The 20,000-nt window shown below is 38.1% G+C and overlaps 1 protein-coding gene across 1 annotated transcript in view; it reads left to right on the top strand.

Moving 5' to 3' along the window:
• The window catches only part of LOC137984760 (carboxy-terminal domain RNA polymerase II polypeptide A small phosphatase 1-like), a 16,411-nt gene extending 182 nt beyond the window's left edge, over window positions 1-16,229 (top strand). Inside the window, exons 1-8 of the mRNA XM_068832028.1 lie at window positions 1-7; window positions 349-521; window positions 5,355-5,444; window positions 7,404-7,460; window positions 7,607-7,699; window positions 8,406-8,504; window positions 9,800-9,886; window positions 14,092-16,229. The exon at window positions 1-7 is cut by the window's left edge and continues 182 nt beyond it. Of these exons, the coding sequence (XP_068688129.1) occupies window positions 1-7; window positions 349-521; window positions 5,355-5,444; window positions 7,404-7,460; window positions 7,607-7,699; window positions 8,406-8,504; window positions 9,800-9,886; window positions 14,092-14,253 (768 nt within the window). The 3' untranslated portion in view covers window positions 14,254-16,229. The remainder of the gene's footprint in view (window positions 8-348; window positions 522-5,354; window positions 5,445-7,403; window positions 7,461-7,606; window positions 7,700-8,405; window positions 8,505-9,799; window positions 9,887-14,091) is intronic.
• The last annotated feature ends 3,771 nt before the right edge of the window (window positions 16,230-20,000 follow it).

Genomic DNA, 20,000 nt, shown 5'->3' with positions numbered 1-20,000 from the left:
GTTAAACGTGAGTATTCGATAGCTGATGCTCCATGTTGTATTGCTCATTTGCTCGCTCGAGGCTCTACAACCCCGCGGGAGCCCCATCGAAAGTCTTTGTTTTGATAAAGGCTGGATTCGGCTGGCCAAGAAGATACTGTTAATCTTAGTATTTTAAACTCTCTTTCCATGTTTTTGTTTGAGAATCTCTTTCTGCGGTTCCGCATGAAATTAATGCAAGCATTTTGATTTTGATGGAGCTATGTATCCGCTGAGTTGATGCAAACTAGCTTATGACGTTTGGATATTTTGTTCAAGTCCTGCTTATTTTTCAGCCAGGGCCACTAACTCTTTGCCATCTAATTTCAGTTCCTGCTTCAATCTCCAAAAAGCCAAGGAGTAGAAACATTTTATCATCGTTTTTCTGTTGTTTTGGCGCTCAATCGACGGCAGCTGGAAGTCCGTGTGCAGTAACTCATACCAATCATAACCACAACCACAATCACAATGATAACACGATCGTAGAAGACAAAGATTCTAAGGTGGGTATTTTCTCCTCGCGCCAAAATATTGCATGGAATCCTTCATTTAAAACTTCACAATCTGGCGATACTTAAAAGACCGTTCGATTTAAACTTTTTAAGTGCCTTGTGATGGATGAAACCGATGAAATCACTGAATTGTAATTTTCTCCTGTGAGATGCAGAAAGCTCGATGTACTTTCGTTCGCAAAAGAGTACATTTTTGGCGTGTCTCGGCCCTTTTATCACCTTATTCATGGAAATAAACAATTGTTCAGGTTATTTGGGTCTTCCATTGTTTTTAGTTTTACATTTATTCTCGGTTTCCATCGTTTTCGTGATTATGTGATCTTCCTAGGTCTGTTTCAATAACGAGAATAAGTACCACGCGCGCGCGTGGCAAAAAGCTGGCTTCCTTAAATCTTTACAACAAGTAGATTAAATTCTATTCTTTCCCAACATGCACATTAACAATCTTTTGCTTGCATTTGGTATTGCAAATAAGAGTCTATCAAAGCAGTTTCCGTAGAAAACAGCTTCAGTTTAATTGAAAGTATTAAATGTTTACCGGCCTATTACGTATATATCGTGTTTGATATTTACTTCTCAAATAAAGTTCCTATTCGGTTGATAACTGGAACTGTTTATTACTCTATTTAGCACAATTATATTCGACTTTGGTATCAGTTTTGTATCAGATGATGAAGGGAAGTCAAGTGAAGTTGTTGTAAAAGGGCAAATCTTAATAACACAAAACTAGATAGAATCGATTTAATCCAGAGAGGAAATATACCGGTAATAAGACATTATTACCTTTTCTTCGATTCGTGACAATTTTAACATTATCTTTCTTTTTTCAACGCGCATATATTGCTCGTCTTCCTGTCATGGTGAAGAACTGGGTTGGTTTCATCGCTGTTGTTGGATTTGTCTCAATGGATGAATAATATACATTGATGTAGTATTCCTTCTTGTTTATACGTATCTTTAATAATTGATGTCAATTTGAGTAATCGAATAGTTATAACAGCAGAATATTGTATTCTGACCATATAAACAGTCTTTGTCACTTTCATAGTGCAGGTCTCTTGATCTCAAAGGTTCTCCTCTAAATTTCAAATAAACTAAACAAATTTGACCTTTTTAAAAATAATTTAATTTTTTTCTTGCTAACAACCAAAACATGTCAAAAGAAATACATATAGAAGCAATCATAATTATTTTATCAACGTGGTGTAAAAGACTAAAAGTGAAAGATCTAAATGGAAGAAAGATGTGGAGTGAGAGATTTTCCAGACATTATTAGGTTGATTTTTAAAAAAGTATTTAGAACTGCTTAATCTGATTAAGATTTTGTGATGGAAAAAAGATCAATGCAATGCATATTAATGTTATAGGAAAAGAAACGTCTTGAGAAACTTTTCCCTGATTGAGATCTATGCAGTTTTGTGGAATTGATAGCAAAATTGTGAAGAATTTTTAATCTTTTTATGTGCATTAATAACTGTCATAAAATGATGGCCCTGATGAAAAATTTCACCCATGAAGTAACAGGGCAGAAGATTTCATCCACAATAATTGATAGTACAGAGTGGAATACTGGTCACCTTTATAGCTAGAAATTTGTCAAAAGGACAGTTTCTGACTCTAGAAAATCTCACTTTTTGTGGTAGTGCACTGTAAGTGCACAGAGTGTACGTCCGTGGTGACAATAGGCCTGCAGCATGTACATAACTCACTAAAATAAACATGTCTGTTGGAAGCGTGTTTGAGTTTCAACAAAATCAGTCGCAGTCGTTGTTGTCAGTTGTTGTGCTACAGATTGATCAAGTGATTTTGTGTCCATAGTCATCAGTGAATCAATAAGGACTGCTTTGGAATGTGCACTACGTTGCGACTATAGTGGTAAGAAAACAGATAAATTTTCAAAGTGCGGTTACAAGATCTAAAAGATCTTTTTGTTGGACGAGTAATTCAATGATTCCATCAGGTTACCAAGATTAGACTTTATGCTGTCACAAGTGGCAAATAAATTCTGCACATGCATTTGACGTCCTTGCCGTAGGCCGCTATGTCTTGCACATTCGTTTAGAGTGATTCCGCTTTTGTTAAGTGAGCCTACACAACATGAAGCATCACGTGAGGGTGTGGTCACTACGTAACTGCTGCACATGCGTTCGACCAATGGCAGAGGTCTCTTTTCCCGTACTCTTAAGAGCCCAGCGAACACAAAAGAAAAGATACCCCTTCTACACTGTAGCAGGGAACCATTGAGTAAGCTTACAATGTAGTATGAAGCGGATGAATGCTCGGGAAAACCTTTACAGTATCTGCAGCACATACATGTAAATTCTTTCTCTGAATCCCACTCTAGCTACTCGAATTCGTTTAACCCCGCTCTTTGAAATTTGTTTATTTTCTTTCCTTGCTCATTGGTTCATCCTCTTTAGCATTATCGCAGACTGATATAGTGATGCAGTATCATTCGAGGCAGATTTACTCACTTTTGTAGAAGGTGAAGGCTGGCTTTTTGTAAGAAAATTATGGAATACAAGACTATATTAATATAAGTGCAATGACTAACTTTTTTAAACAATTTTCTTACCTTGAAGAAAAAGGCTCATATTGTTGACCCTCTCTTGACCTTCCACTATCACAAACCTTTAACATGCACAATAAGCATGTTCGTTATTCGTAGTCTTCATTTGCATGTGTCAGCAGAGTTTTAACAAAACAAAGTTTTAACAAAAGAGTATGGGATGGAATGAAACATGAATAGGAAAAATGTACCTTCACGGCCATTGGGGGAATTTGTTGAGAAAACTGCAAGACTACAAATAAACACACCGATGAAAGGAAAATAATGTAACTTTATCATTTAGGGTCAGATTTTGTTATGTATATCTTTATATCTGTTGATTGATGTTTCTGAGGCAATTCAGTCGCACTGTACTTGAGCTTTTTTTAAGGCGCTTGAGTGCGATCACACATGATTTTTAGGTGCACAATCAAAAATTTAGTTGCATGTGCGACCATTTGGTCACTAACTTTGAGCCCTGCAAAGCTTAGCTGAATATTCTGTACGGTAATTCATCAAAGTCAATTTGCACAGAAAATGTGTTTCTTTTGTCAGGGAAAAAAATTAGCACACAAACTTGAAACAACGGGAGCCGTAATAGGACTGACAGAGACATGCCTTTTCCCTGTCTGCATATCCACTGTGTGAGACTGGTCAACCATAACTGTGGCCAAATTTTGGTAAAGCGAAGCGGAGTTGTCTATTTTATTTATTTTAATGAAATACAGACGTCATAACTACTACATCACTTTAATACTAGACAGATACAAATACTTGACTAAAATCGTGTAGGGTTCCTCTATCCTTAAATCAGCAAGTAAGGCAGGTGAAAGGCCCAAGTTTCTGTCCAAATGTGATCAGTGATAATGCTTTCTAGAGGACAGAAAACTACCACGTGTGTCATGATGCCGCCCTTGTTGTAGCTCGTTTATTTTGGCTGCATGCTACAAAAAGCAGTTGTAAATTATAGACTTTTCCGGAATCCTTTGGATAACAGAGATAGAACTTCCTTTCCTTCCAGAAGAGAAGCCTTTGCATCGCGTTGCTTGACCTTTAGTTATGTAAAGTTTACGGTAAAATTGCAACATTCTACGATTTTCTCATACACATTTTTGACCACTTAATCTCCGCAAAGCTTGTCAATGGTGACATCACCAAGTAATTTAGTTTCAGCCAATCAGTATTCTGCGTTAAAAATTTGGACGCAACATTCAAAATTCAAAGCCATGCAGGCAGGCTCTCATGCTTTTTTTTTAACAAAAACAATCTCTGAAACGATAGAAGGTATTCCAAAATAGAAAACACCATTCTTTAACAACCACAAGGTAAATCTGTTCTGATGGTGGAGCCAATATCAACACAATTATTTTACCTCGTGGATTAAGATTCAAGTTGTTTTCCTTGTTTATATCTAGTACATCTTGTCATCCGGAGAAATCCTTGACTATTACTACATCATAGCCTCATTTGCATACATAAAAACAAATAAGTGGTCAAGTATGATCATACAGGTAAAGAACTTTCGATTCAGAGAAACTTTTTCTAGGGTGTACTTTCCCTTTAAGAGTTAATAACATTTTTGTTTGTGAAAATTTAATAATTAAAATATAACAAAGGTATTAAATAAAATTAAAGTAATCAATGTTAATAAAGGTTACAGCTATAGTTTGTATGGCAGATATTTTGTCAAAAGCACAATGTGAAATAATGAATTAATGTGAGTTCAGTCTAGCAATTCTGTACATGTATATATTTGAAAAAAAAAATCAGTGGATGTCCTTAGCAGGAGACAAACCAACGTCTCCCTGTTGCTAGTCTGGAGTGCTTAGTCTAGTCTCTATACACTATCAGGAACCACCTCACCAATAACAGAGCTGTTCTCTTTTTATAATGAGGTAATTATTAATAATAAATATTGTTATTGTTCGTTAGACTTGGGATGCTTTCTACATGTATCTGACAGAACTCACTGGCCAGACCAGGCATTTAGAAGGACAAACTGTTCAATGCTTTCAGATTAACACTCTTATTATTATGCAAATGATCATTCAAATTGTTGCATTTTCTTTGCAAACTGACGGGTCTGGCTGGCCAGTTCTGACAAAGGAAAGGATCCCTAGTTTGTCTTGGAAGATGCTACTCTCATGATCTTAGTACTTCTGGATGCCGAATGTGTGTTGTGCCCATCTTAATATGAGACAAATGATTAAAAAGATTTGTCCCTGACAACCTTTTCTTCTCTAATATTAAAATGGCCTCTAAATTTTTTTTTGCAGTACCTTCTTCCAGCTGTAAGGCATCAAGACATGCACAAGAAATGCATAGTGATAGATCTGGATGAAACTTTGGTGCACAGCTCTTTCAAGGTAAAATGATTTATTCTTAGATGAGGCTTAATTTAAGTATGCCGTGAGCCTGTTTTAGGATGGTGTAAGCTATGTGACGATGCCAAAGGCAGAGGCAGGTCACACTTGACAGATCTTTATTGTTCTTCATAATTATTGTAATAGATCAACAACATTGGAAAATGTAGACCACCCCCCAATTTCAATGATGAATGAAAATGGTGGGCTTTAACTTGTGTGCGGATTCATCATTGTTTTGGGGGGGAGAGGGGTACTAATTTATCATTTTATTTTGTCCAAGGTTGTAGTATAATTTATTGTAGAGGGTGAATTTATATTATGTCCCTAAAAAGCTTACTATTAAAATGATTAAGTGTGCCCTGAATTTTTTGTAGCTGTTAATGACTTTATCCTATAGTTTTTCTGTCATTGGAAGATTGATGTTGTTAAGATCTACTGAACTCAAAAGAGCTGATGTTATATTCCCACAGGAGATGAATTCCCACAAAAGCGGTCAACCTAAAAGCAAGAGCTTTTGTGACCGACAAGACAACTTCAATGTGGAGGGGCAATTGACATTCACAAAAAATATATATTCCCTTAGTAGGTTAAGTTGCTCCTACAGGACATACACTAACATAATTAAAAGAATACACCAAACACTACATTTGCTTGATAAAAGTGTCTCTCTTATTTTATCGGGGCTAAAAGCATACACGCTAAAGCACTGTGCAGTAGTAAAAAAAATATTTTAACGACATCAACAATATTAATGTACACAAAGTTGTTGAAATGTAAATATCAGAAGTCAAAACTGTCTACTCGCGGTACAAGATTGCAACTTTAGGAATCACATTGTTTTTAACATTCAAAAGAAAAACGAAAATCAAAGAACAAAATGAAATACCTGCACATGCTAATACGTCAGTTTGAATTGATGATTTGAGGTCAATATGTGACATACACTGTAAGAACTTAAATAACATCACACCTGCTGGTCGCTGAACATGTTTGTTTCCCATGGAAAAACATTTCCCTTGTTTTCTTGCACAACAAAATCTTCTTTTCTTTAAAACTGTCGCAAACTATTAGCAGTCTTTGTTGATCCGGACCTTCACACGGTTGAAAACCTGAATGACGCAAGTATATTTTCTGTAGCGTCCGATCGATTTGACCACAACCTTTTGCCTGTCACATCGAATTTGATATGTGTAGTATATAAAATACTGCGGTCAAACAAAATCAGTTGTGTGCTGATTCCCTTCTTCGCAATGTATCCCATCCCTTAACAAACATTTGGTGAACCTCGCAGATTCTGGGAGACACGTGACCAGGGTGAACCAGGGTCTTTTCTCAATGACAATGGAGGCAGAGAAGAGAGACCCTGAGAACGAGGTTGTTTATTAACCCCCTGCTTCCTTAATTAATACACTCAAGATTAACACTTGGCTTTTCCGGACTTAGAGGTTTGCAAGCAGTCGTCCTTTCTTCCTCATATTCAACGCGTGGGTGGGAATAAAAACATTATGCAAATTTGGGGAAAACAGAGAAGGGATTGGGGAGAGGGAGGATAAAGGACGACTATCTTTGTCTATCTCGGGCTCAGGCTACCAGCTTGCATAGCGTGGGTTGTGGCTTTTCATGGTGTGTTACTTGTCTCCGCGTAGTCTAGGAGAAGAAAGAGATTGCTCGCAGTCTCTACTTATCACTACAACACTGCTCTTGATATTTAGATCAATCTGTAATAATAATTATTAAGAGGCACTTCCAGATGTTTGAAACTCAACCCAACTTTTATGTTAATCAATCATCCACAGACCTTCTTTATTCTTCCTTGGCTGACCAATTACAATGACCTCACCTTTTTTCCTACAGAGCTGTTATGTGAATTAGTTTCTGGCTGATCTATAGAATATGTAGCCATGCACCTGTTTGCATTGAATACATGTACAGTGTAGAACTTATCCTTTGTGTTTTCAGCCTGTTCATAATGCTGACTTTATTGTCCCAGTGGAGATTGATGGAACCATTCACCAGGTAGTTAATGATTATCTTTAGTGCTGTGATCAGCTGTTTTATTTATTTATTTATTTTTGTCACAGCTCAAGGAAACTGTCTGTACCCTTTAAATTTCTGATACACTTATGTTTTCTAAAACATAACCAAGTTTTTTTCTTCTTTAGGTTTATGTATTAAAAAGGCCCCATGTGGATGAATTTCTTCAGAGAGTCGGAGAATTGTTTGAGTGTGTTTTATTTACAGCCAGTTTGGCAAAGGTAGTTACAAAATGTTGTCTTGCTGTTTCATACTCACTTAGTGTGACTCAAACCAGTTTCAACAATTTGAAGGGAATTGTCAGAAACTGGGCCAAGTGTTTTGTTGATTGTGTGACGAGATGTGATTGACATCAGGAAATTGTGAAATCGTATATTATAATAATTCGTATCTAAGAGTACTATAACCCTTTTTTTTCTACCTGTGATCGCGAGAGCAACTTTTGCCTGACAATTAATATATTTCTTAAAACCCGTGACCTTGTTTGGATACTGACTCCCGCAACCGGAGAATCCAGCAAAGAATGTCTTATTAGAAGGACTAGCTCCACAACACTTTTTCACATAACAGCAATGTTATGTTACCAGAAAATTAATATAACATTAAGAATTGCTTAACAAGATGCACATGTTAATCTGACACCTCAAACTCCCTAGGACGCCCCCAGGTGACGAGTATTAGACAGTAAAATCTGTTAAATCTCACTCCCAGGGGTAAAATGGGTTAACATTTCCCAACTGCAAAGGTGGCTATGAATCTTTTAGACATTATATTATCATTCAACTGTACTGTACAAGCTCTTGAAGTTCGTTATCATTAATAGCAATGTTGAAGGTTTCCATAATGTTTCTGTCAGTGTTAAAAACAGATTGAAATGTTTGCCATTAACTATACAATGTAAATCGTTATTTGTGTTTTCTTCCTTAGTATGCTGACCCAGTCGCCGACTTGCTGGACAAGTATGGGGCATTCCGTGCTAGACTCTTCAGGGAGTCTTGTGTTTTTCATAGAGGGAATTACGTTAAGGTAAACAAGGGTTTCCAGATAGTCATGAAGTGCTCAAAGTTTTTGCCCAGCTGATTTTGACAGAGAGACACTTGTGGAATCATTTGTTTTCTGTAGCTACATGTGTTAGCTGCCAGTGTATTAATTAAGTTGAAAAGGAAGTGATCGACTTAAGCCTTGACTGTTACTGTATTTTGTTGTAGGAAACAAAGATGAGCCTACATGTATATAATTATAGTTTATGACGTTTAAAGGTGGTGGCAATAATGAGGAAATTTAAAATCTTTTTCTGGAATTTTGGTCTTAATTATTAACAGACGTTTTTCGACTGCATGAAACCATCAGTCTTCATCAGTGAACTTTGTCACGTGGTATTTCACTATCACGTGACAAACATCAAGGAACGGAGACGAGGGCCGGGTTCCAAGTGTGAGACAGAGAGAGTCGGAGCCCCTCCTTTCTGTTCAGGGTTGGGTCCTCCACCCTTTCCCATATCGCTTCCTTTATCCCCCTCCTTCGCCAATCTCGTTCTTTATCTAGGATGTTGACTCCCTTCGAATCCAACATGTGTCCTGTGTCCTTCAGGTGACAATAACTGCCGAATTTTGAGCCGGATTGGAGTTCGGTCCTTGATGTTGTTTCAGCCTAGCTCTGATGGACTGAAGACGGATGGTTTCAGTCGAAATGTCTGTTAATAATTAAGACCAAAATTTCAGATTCAAAGATTTAAAAATTCCTCACTTGCATTGAATCTGGATGAATAACAACATTCACTGGTGGTGACAATAATGATAACATGACAGCGAAAAGTTTTTGCATTATTGAGTTGCTGATTGAAAAGAGTTTTTCTTTGAACTTTGTTGTATAATTATGTTTAAGTTCAGTTTTTTTCGTGGTTTAAAGTTTTCAAACCAGTTCAATTTTGACTTTTCCTTGTCAAATCTTTATTATTGTAATCTGAAGCGAAGGAAAATTAAAAAATTAAAAAAATTAAACCAGGGAGAAGTTTGAACCACAACATACAATAACAATACTCACTGAAAGTATTACATGTATGATTGTCAGTACCCCAGTAATTGAATTACAAAGTAATATCTTACTATCAACTCAAAACCTAGTCTCCCTCACAGCCGTTTTTTGGATGTCACGCAACGTTCCCGTTGCGTGACATCCAAAAAACGGCTGCGAGGGAGACTACTCAAAACCTTGTCAAATAGGCTTTTGTTGAGATGAGAACACCAAATAATACCTCATGCATAAATCTGATTGCCTAGCTAAATAACATTCCTAAATATATTATTTATTTTGCATCCTAGGATCTCAGTAAACTGGGAAGAGATTTGAAGCATGTTCTCATTGTGGATAATTCCCCAGCGTCATACAGTTTCCACCCTGAGAATGCTGTAAGATTCATTCATTTGATGAATATTTTACTGAATGGAACGCATATGTGGAATTATCAAGCTACATGTATTATGTAGTTGGCATGTGCCCACAAGAATGCTATTTCACGGTCTAAATGTGACAGTTCAGATACGTTGTTGGGGCATCTTTGACACTTGGTTATCCACTTTGCCACAATGTGATTCCAGAAAATATCCATACCCCAAACACGGATGGTTCTTCCGATTAGACCCCTCCACCCCCTCGGAATTTCTGTTCCAGATGGGTTAATCCCCCCCCCCCCCCCCCAGGAATTTCCTATAATTATTCCTTTTCATGGCCTTAATTTGCCGCATTTAGAGATTATCCACCGTGTACCGCTTAAAATTAAGACACATTTTTTTTATAATCTTTGATCTACTTGTAATCTTTTGCAAGGCAAGATGTATTTCTTACACAGGTAGAGCAAGCTTGATAGACTATGAGCAGTCTGTCTTTTTTATTATACAAAAATTTGGTTTTATCAACGGAGTTGATAATGTAAATTGGCCACCGTACAGAGATTCTAAAAGCTGACGTTTCGAGCGTTAGCCCTTCGTCAGAGCGAATCGAGGGATTATGGGTTACGTGTAGTTTTTATAGTAGAGTAGGAGCTACGCTATTGGTGGTAACATGGCAACGTGAAAAATAGGAATATATTAGTTAAATGAAAAGCGTTCGTTAATACCGTGGGGATTAAGGGTGCCGATTTGAAAGATGAATTTTTGTTCCAGATTCTTGCGGCTTTCCGTCGTACCTAGATGTAGGGAAAGGCCGCAGATAGCCATGTGTTTTTTGGAGTGGTTAGGCAGATTGAAATGGCGAGCGACTGGCTTGGATGCATCCTTGTCATTCTTCTCAACATCGCGAAGGTGTTCGCGGAATCGGTCACCTAGTCGTCTACCTGTCTCACCAATGTATAATTTATTGCATAACGTGCAGGTTATGCAATAAATGACATTTGCGGAGGTACATGTGAAACGATCGGTGATCTTAACAGATCGCTTAGGTCCCGATATCTTGCTAGTGTTAACAATGAAAAGACAAGTATTGCATCGTGAGCGCGCGCATTTGAAAGTGCCGGGTTGCTCGTTAGTTTTGAGCGCGCTTCTAACTAAAAAGTTGCCTACGTTTTTGTCGCGTTTGAATGAAATAAGTGGAGGTTGCGAAAAGATTCTACCAGTCTCGGGATCATTTTGGAGTAATTTAAAATTACTAAGAATGATGCTTTTGACTGCGTGATTATGAGGATGGAAAGTGAGGGTGAATGGAATTCTGTCATTCTTATCTTTTTGTGACGTTTGTAGTGATGACTGTTGATCAAATTGTTGGGCGCGATGATGGCCCGCTTTGACCACAGAGACAGGATAGCCACGTTTTTCGAAGAACTGGCACATCTCCTCTGATTTGCTGGAAAAATCGGAGTCATCACTACATAGACGTCGAAGTCTAAGAAATTGAGAATAAGGGATGGAGTTTTTGACATGTGATGGATGTGACGATGAATACAACAAATAACTGTGTGAATCAGTAGGTTTGTAGTGCCAGTTCTTCGAAAAACGTGGCTATCCTGTCTCTGTGGTCAAAGCGGGCCATCATCGCGCCCAACAATTTGATCAACAGTCATCACTACAAACGTCACAAAAAGATAAGAATGACAGAATTCCATTCACCCTCACTTTCCATCCTCATAATCACGCAGTCAAAAGCATCAGTCTTAGTAATTTTAAATTACTCCAAAATGATCCCGAGACTGGTAGAATCTTTTCGCAACCTCCACTTATTTCATTCAAACGCGACAAAAACGTAGGCAACTTTTTAGTTAGAAGCGCGCTCAAAACTAACGAGCAACCCGGCACTTTCAAATGCGCGCGCTCACGATGCAATACTTGTCTTTTCATTGTTAACACTAGCAAGATATCGGGACCTAAGCGATCTGTTAAGATCACCGATCGTTTCACATGTACCTCCGCAAATGTCATTTATTGCATAACCTGCACGTTATGCAATAAATTATACATTGGTGAGACAGGTAGACGACTAGGTGACCGATTCCGCGAACACCTTCGCGATGTTGAGAAGAATGACAAGGATGCATCCAAGCCAGTCGCTCGCCATTTCAATCTGCCTAACCACTCCAAAAAACACATGGCTATCTGCGGCCTTTCCCTACATCTAGGTACGACGGAAAGCCGCAAGAATCTGGAACAAAAATTCATCTTTCAAATCGGCACCCTTAATCCCCACGGTATTAACGAACGCTTTTCATTTAACTAATATATTCCTATTTTTCACGTTGCCATGTTACCACCAATAGCGTAGCTCCTACTCTACTATAAAAACTACACGTAACCCATAATCCCTCGATTCGCTCTGACGAAGGGCTAACGCTCGAAACGTCAGCTTTTAGAATCTCTGTACGGTGGCCAATTTACATTATCAACTCCGTTGATAAAACCAAATTTTTGTATACTACTTCCCCACCGACGCAGCACCACAGTTTCTTTAGAAACTACCCCTTCATTCATTTGTCTTTTTTATTAGTCCGTCGAGCGAAACGCGCAAGGCACGATAACAGAGGGTAATAAGTTTATGTCACCTCAAGAAGACATTTACAGCATAACTTCAAATTTGAACTATTCATTGAAATAAAACTATGTGACCATTTTCGAATTTCAAATGAATCTGCTAAAAACTAACTTACAGACAAAGTTTATCGGTAAATCTTTGGCTTCCGTCGCAAAGTTGATTTCTTATACTGTAATTAAGTATGTACACGTCTAGTCTCAGTCAGTTTCATCTCAAATGCAACATTTACAGCATAACTTCAAAGTTAACTTTTGATTTAACATAAACTATGTGAAGATGTTCCAATTTCAAAACGGATCTACGAAAAAAACTTACAAAGTTTATTGTTGAATGGTCAGTTTCGGGTCCTAAAGTCACCACAACATCAATGTTTGTACTTAAACGGGATTTGAACCCCGCTGAAGTCCTGAATTTTTCAGGCTTCTTTACGCAATTGCAAAAATTGCGTTCATAACTGCGAGGATCATAGCTTTACTTGATAAGTTTAACTTATGTACATTTCTAAGAAATGTTCGCTTTAATTCCTTGCACAATCTAGTTGTAGTCTAAAACAAAATTCACTGCTGCTTACCGAAACAAAAGCAAACTTATAAGACGTAACTTGCCTTGTAAAAGACTTTTAAACTGTGTGGCATTTCAGACTGACTGAGCCTCTCTATGATTACCTGCGAATGTCCTCGAATGACATTTTCGTCGGGCGTTTTCCCTAACATAGTCAGTTTTTCAACGAAATTGTCGCGTAAGACGAATGGTTTTGTGGTAACGCTACCAGCGGGTTCGAGCAACCACGACGTAAAAGAAACGCGACGATGGGAACAGTGTTAAAAATAAAGGCAGTGGGTTAAGAAGCAATACAAAAACTCTCATCGTGCAGCACACTTTTTGACAGTTTTCCATCCTTGTCATCGCATGACTATGGTTGTTAAACTTAATCATAAGATTGCCGATTTATGATCTAAGATCGAAATTGTTACAACTGGAAGTTGAAAGCTAGCTGGCTGACGGCGATGGTGATGACTCGACATGTTAAGCCGTGAATCTTCTAACATTTCACAAGCACTACGTTTATTACACTATTAATGGATTACTTGAGTAGTTTTGTTGTTCAAGTCATAAAAGGGACCAGACTCATCACATCTTATTACTCTCACTTTATTTTTGCACAAGCTCTCTTTCGTGCGCGAATTCTACTCGGAGAAACAAGGAAAGCACCGCTTTTCAATAAAATAAACCCCCTAGGAATTTCCATTGACCATCCGTGGAGGGGGGGGGGGGGGGGGTTATGGATATTTTCTGGAATCACACAATGTTGATTTACTGTCCAAGTTATTGTGAAGTTGAAGTCCTGAATTTTTCAGGCTTCTCTACGCAATTGTAAGAATTGCGTTCATAACTGCGAAGATCATAGCTTCATTTGATTTCATATCCGCAGTTCATAATTATATGATTCATTTCATATACCATTTCAGCAATTATACATTGTAAGCAGCATTAGTTTTGTACAGTGGAGTACAAAAATAATGATGTTGAAGTAGCAGTAGTGTTTTAACAACGATTGTTAAAAGAAGAAAATTACATATATCTTTGTGTTTTGTAGGTACCAGTAGCCTCATGGTTTGATGATTTTTCGGACATGGAGCTTTTAGACTTGATCCCTTTTCTCGAAACGTTAAATGAAGTTGATGATGTTTGTGCATTTCTGAGAAGTGCGAACATGAATGTAATCAAAAGCAGATGTGATTCTCTGGACGCCAGTTGATTTGTAGATTATTTTTGCAAAACTGAGGATATTTTTCATATATTTTACTCAAGACAAGGAATCGTAAGTTAAAACTTACATAGCCTGCTTTAGTTATCGTGCCATACACTTCTGACAGTATGAAGTGCAACATTGTAACCATCACCGATAGATTGTTTTCACTTACGTGTCTGGTGGCCATACTAGTTAGGAAAACTAGAAAATTTTTACCAAAAAAAATGTAATTCAATTCCCCAGCGATTTTTGTGGTACATATACCCAAACGTGGCAACTTTTTTTATTGTCAATGTACATCTGTCCTATATGGTCGCTATAATGTAATGTGAAAACAGTTTATATTAGGGACTTTAAGATCTATGACAGCAGTGACAATGAAAGCATCACCTCAAAATACATCATTGTACTATCACAAGCCTTCTGCTATTATTCCATCTCTTTCACGTTGCAAGATATGACCAAAGTATCCTCGTATTGTTACGAGTGGAGTCAGAGTAATGGAGAATGAAACGCTCACATTTGTATGCAAATGTTGTCATCAAAACCTCAACCTTTCACGTCGTCGTCATGCAGAGTTCCACAAAAATATTGTGCTAAAATTTGGTGCTGCACATGCAGCATGCATTTTTTTCCTCTTTTCTTTAACCAATAATATTCCTGTTTTGTGACGCTGTCACTGCCATAGCTGTCGGCCTTTCTTAAACACCCTAGTAAAAGTTTAGTGAGCTTGCACCTTACTAGAGGAATCATTCAAGCGTGAACTGGTGCCAATTTCATCTTTCTTTGCTCAACCACTGTTTACTCTAAATAGGAATGAGTTCTCTTGCTGATCTTGTGGACTATTATGAAATTGTCATCTGGCCTATCAACACCTACAGTAGGTCTCTGGATATTGGGTTACTTTGGCTTAGCACTGAGGGTAGCTCTAATGCTAGTTAAACATTACCTGCGGCTTTGCATGGGGATGTGTTGACCTGCCTGGGGAAATATGTTAACAAAATTATTAATAATTATTATTGTTAACACATTCTCCCAGGCAAGTAAACTAATCACCACACTTATTTTTACATGCAAATCAATGAACAGTTTTCTCAGGTTTTCTCAGATGTCAATGACCATCAGTGAAATTTGACTTACTCTACAAGGACCAGACTGAAGGCCCACAACATTTTAGACGTGAAAAGGTTTCATGCTTCAAAGAGCAGGTTTTAAAATATTTGCATTGGTTTCATACCTAAAAGTACCTGATCCATTTTAAGGTTTTCAAGAAATGCATGTCAAGCACTAAAGAATCCTAACGTGTTCATGCTAACTGTATCATAGGTGTCTTTTTTTAGTATTGCGGCAGTTGTCGTATAGCTGGACAGGTATTGTTTTGCCAGCACAGCAGATGCCATTTATTTGGTAGCAAGGGTGCTGTGCTTCTGTCGTTATGTAGCTGGCCCAATTTTATGAGATGTTAAATGACCAATCAATAGGTCAAGCAAATTGTGACAGCAAGTTTAATGTTGTCAGCACAGGTACTGTTTGCAGGTATATTTTTCAAGTGCACAAAATGCACTCAGACTTACATCTAAACTGGCTGCTATGACGACGGCTGGTATGACGACAGCTGCTGTAAGGTGCTTTTGTTCCAAGATGATCTGGTTGACATGAAATTTGCTCTTGAATTGAATTTGTAATGGGGCATTTTAGTATATACATATTCTTTGGAATTGTGAATCAACCATTGTTTTTTACAAATAATAATGTTGAAGGGAACTGCACTTTACGTGTACCTCAGATACTTTTTTAGAGAGTTTTTGTCATATATTTTTAATCACAATATTCATATGGTAGTATTTTTTACTCAGAGTGTATATAGAACTGTAAACCATTTTTGGGCAAGATGTTTTGTCATTGAAATCTATATAATCCTTTTATTTTGTAAAGATGTTTCTAGTGACTGCACAAGTAAAACAGTTTGTCTCTTATCAAAATGTTTCCAATGAATGTGCATTTTGGACACCATACAGAGTGTTCCAAAAGTTCAAGATTTTTTTTTTCTGAATTTTTGGAATCTGGAAGCCAAGTGCTGCAAACCTGATCTTAGGGGGTGTTTACGTGAAACCGGGACGAACTCAGACAGGTATGAAGTTTTGCAGCTGTCTGCAGGAAACTGGGCATGGGACGAAGTGCTTGGTAGCAGGTTTTGGGATGAAATGATATCTTTTGTCGAACAAAATAATATATCGCTGACCCAAAAGCATACCAGCTTGAATTTCTGAACCCAGTCTGAGATTTGTTGTCACTTACATGATAACGCTACAAACTCAGACCGGTACGAGAGTTTCTCTGAACTCGGTTCAGCAACTGAAATGAAGTCAGAGTGGGCTGAGTTCATTGTGAAGCCGGTCTCATGTAAATGCAAAACAAGAAATGTGTGGAGGCCAATATGATCTCATGCAGGTCTGAGTTCGACCTGGTCACATGTAAGTACCCCTTAAGAACCCTTAAGGACGTTCGCGCTAATTGTTTGTGCGCAAAGTTACTGCGCAGGTAACGCGACTGTAACATGTCACGCATTACTTCGAGTATTAGTGAAGTTGAGGTTTTAAAACCTTCGCAAAAACCGTGGACGATAAGTCTTGCACAGCGTTGGATCAGAGAAAATCATGATCAGTCAAAATTGGGCTTAACTGCAGAATACCCCGCCACTCGAACTATATTCCACGTAGCCGGCTACGCGGTACGCGGTACCCAGAAATAGGAATGCACGATACTGTAGAATACCCCGCCACGTGGACTAAATTCCAAAAGATTTAAATTTCAAAATGGCGCAGCGATGTTATATGTGCTGGCTATGCGGTACGCCGTGGCATTCCTCGTTCTTAAAGCGTCAAAGCCTAAGTAATTCCACAGACAGGAGACTGTGGAACTGTGGACTCGGAAGAGCGCTCGTCACCAGTATTAACAACGGGAAAACCTGACAACAGAGATCTTGTGCGGAATATAGCACTCGTTTACTGATTAAGCCTAAGCGCTGGTTTCAGTATTAGGCCTAAGCACTCTTTTAAAATTTTAGCTTTCATTTTACGGTTCGGGTAACTAGAATTTTTATTTAACGAGATCGTGTGACGAATATAGCCCTCGTTTCCTGATTAACCCTAAGCGTTCGTTTCAGAAATTAGGCCGAAGAACTCTTTACAAATTTAAGATTTCATTTCACCGTTCGCTTAAACTACGCTTTTTAACACAATCGTGTGATTAATATAGCACTCGTTTACTGATTAAGCCTAAGCACTCGTTTAGGTTTTACGGTTCGGTTAGGGTTAGGGTTAGAAACTACCCCCTTCATACGATTTCATAACACTGACACGGTGGTTGTTACGAGCTTTCATATCAATTAAGTCTTTCCATAGTGACATTTCACTTGCCATACTTTATCTTGTGAGCTTACTATAACAAAAAAAAACTTAAGATGCTCTCTCCATGCGATTATTTTTTTCAAGCAGCTCCATGAAGCTGAACATTCGAAGGCGATTGAAATGATACGCACGAGTGCGTATGTGTCAAAGTGACCATAACAAACAGCTTTGTGGAGGAATGGAGATTGCCTGTAGCTTGGTGTTTAGTTGTTCGAGTGAAGTGTGAACGCTTCAAGATAGAAACGGCTCCTTTAAATTAGGACCCACCGAGCATGAAAAAGGAAATTATCAACAACAACGTGCTTTCAGTTTTTTATTATGTTTATTCAGTAACATCTTGAGAAGTTTTTATGAATATTAATTGAACCTTAGAAAACTCCAACCTCACGTGTTTCCGTAGATAAGCAGCACCCCCCATTCTTGATTTCACTTTTGAGAAAAAAGGTGCGGCTTGTACATGGACTTTTACGTTTAGAATAAAGATTATTATCAGCTTGAAACCATGATCCCGATATAACACTAAATTCTCATAGCCAACCAAGGAAGAAATCTATGGAAGTAGGTAGGAGAATGAACTTCTAGATCATGGGATTAAATGGGTCAAGTATTCATTTCGTAGAATGGCAATCACTTTCAAGGGTGGGGCAAAAGACAAGAGAAAGCACTTTATTGGTACTTTCTCTGTCGGCTGTTTCTCTCATTAACATGAAACACTGGCAAACAGGCTAGCGCTGATGCTATAAAATACTGATATACCAATACCTACAATCCTGGTCAAAATTGTTCAGGGGCACCCAACGACCAATTTGTTTTAAAATGTATTATTATACCCCAGTTAATGAAAACAAATGTTATTAAGGCATTTTCAGGTGTTTTTCAGTGTTGCTGGGAAAACATTATCTGTTCCTTTTTCCCAGCAAGACACACAAGAAATTTCCCAGCCAGCTAGATAAAATTGGTTGGTTTCCCAGCCAGCTGATCAAATTTATTTCCCAGCCAGGAATTCCGCGCGCTTTCAAATCCCTCGATCCAAAACGACCGAACAAAAGCGACAAAACCGGGACAAAACAGGTTTTTTCCGCAAGCGCAATCACTCTGACCAGCCGTCGTATGTTTGTGACTATTCTCTGGGAGAGGGAAGGGGTTTTTCTTTTTTTTTATTAGTCGTCCTCAGTCTTCAGAGTTTCTACAGCCAGCTCGGATTGAAATGCTAGAAAAAGTCAGTAATTCCAAGACAAAACCTCTATCAATAACAAAATTTCCCAGCCAGCTCATCGAAACACCTGTATTTTTGCCAGCCAGCAAGATTCCTCTGGGGAACAGATAATGTGAGGAACAGATTCGTTGGGTGCCCCTGATTGTTGTTGTGTTTTGGAAAAATTGCCTATTTTCGAAGGACTTATTACCATAATCTCTGCCCTCCCATATACAATGTTGACATCTGGCGCTTGTGCTGACGACATTTGGATTGCAGCTTTATAACAACATTGTACAGGGGGATCGTGGGGGGGGGGGGGGGAGGAGGGGGTGGGGGGTATTAATTTTCCTTAATAACTTACTTAATTATGTGATGAAATAGTCCACACCATTGGATGGGGCAACTATTTTTTAACTGGGATTGTGGGATTTTTTTCTTCATAATCCACAGTGCAACTATACAGTTTTGTTTACATTTTTCGCCTGATTAGCACGAGGCTACTTTATTCTTATCAGTCAGCCAAGGATAACGTACTGAATATTGAAAAGTGCACTGCATAATTTGCTTAAGGTGGCTTACTACAGGTTTCCGAAGAGAAAAATCAAGATTTTGAAATCTGTGAAATTAAAGCAACAGGATGTCTCTGAGGAGGTGTTAGTTGCTGCAATAGACCTTTTCGGCTTGTACATTTTGTTTTCCCAATACAGATCATGTGATAATACTCAGGTTTGGTCTTTTGTTTTGTTCATTAAAATGAGGGCATGCAAGCATGAATATGCCTGCATGCACTCTTTTTAATGAACAAAACAAAGGACCAAACCTCCTGAGTATTATCACATGATCTGTATTGGGAAAACAAAATGTACAAGCCGAAAAGGTCTATTGATGTAAAATGTGATTTTACCTAACAAGTAAATGCAAATCAGGTGAAAATGCTAAATATATTGACCGAGTTCCTGGAGGGAGGTCTGGAAAGTAGACATTTCAAAGGCTTTTTTCTCAAAATCTAGCCGTACGACCAGGGTTAAAATTTTGGGAATTAGTAAACAATATGAAGACGAGACCGTCACCATTTTTTGAAAAAGATCTATCTGAAAGTTTTTCAGTTAATGTCACTGTTCCTTGGTATCAACATAATTAGCTTT

This window comes from Montipora foliosa, chromosome 14, assembly GCF_036669935.1.
Source record: "Montipora foliosa isolate CH-2021 chromosome 14, ASM3666993v2, whole genome shotgun sequence".
In the NCBI taxonomy this organism is placed as follows: Eukaryota; Metazoa; Cnidaria; class Anthozoa; order Scleractinia; family Acroporidae; genus Montipora; species Montipora foliosa.
The sequence above is the reverse complement of the archived record's forward strand: the minus strand, read 5'-3'. Positions and strand labels throughout refer to the sequence as shown.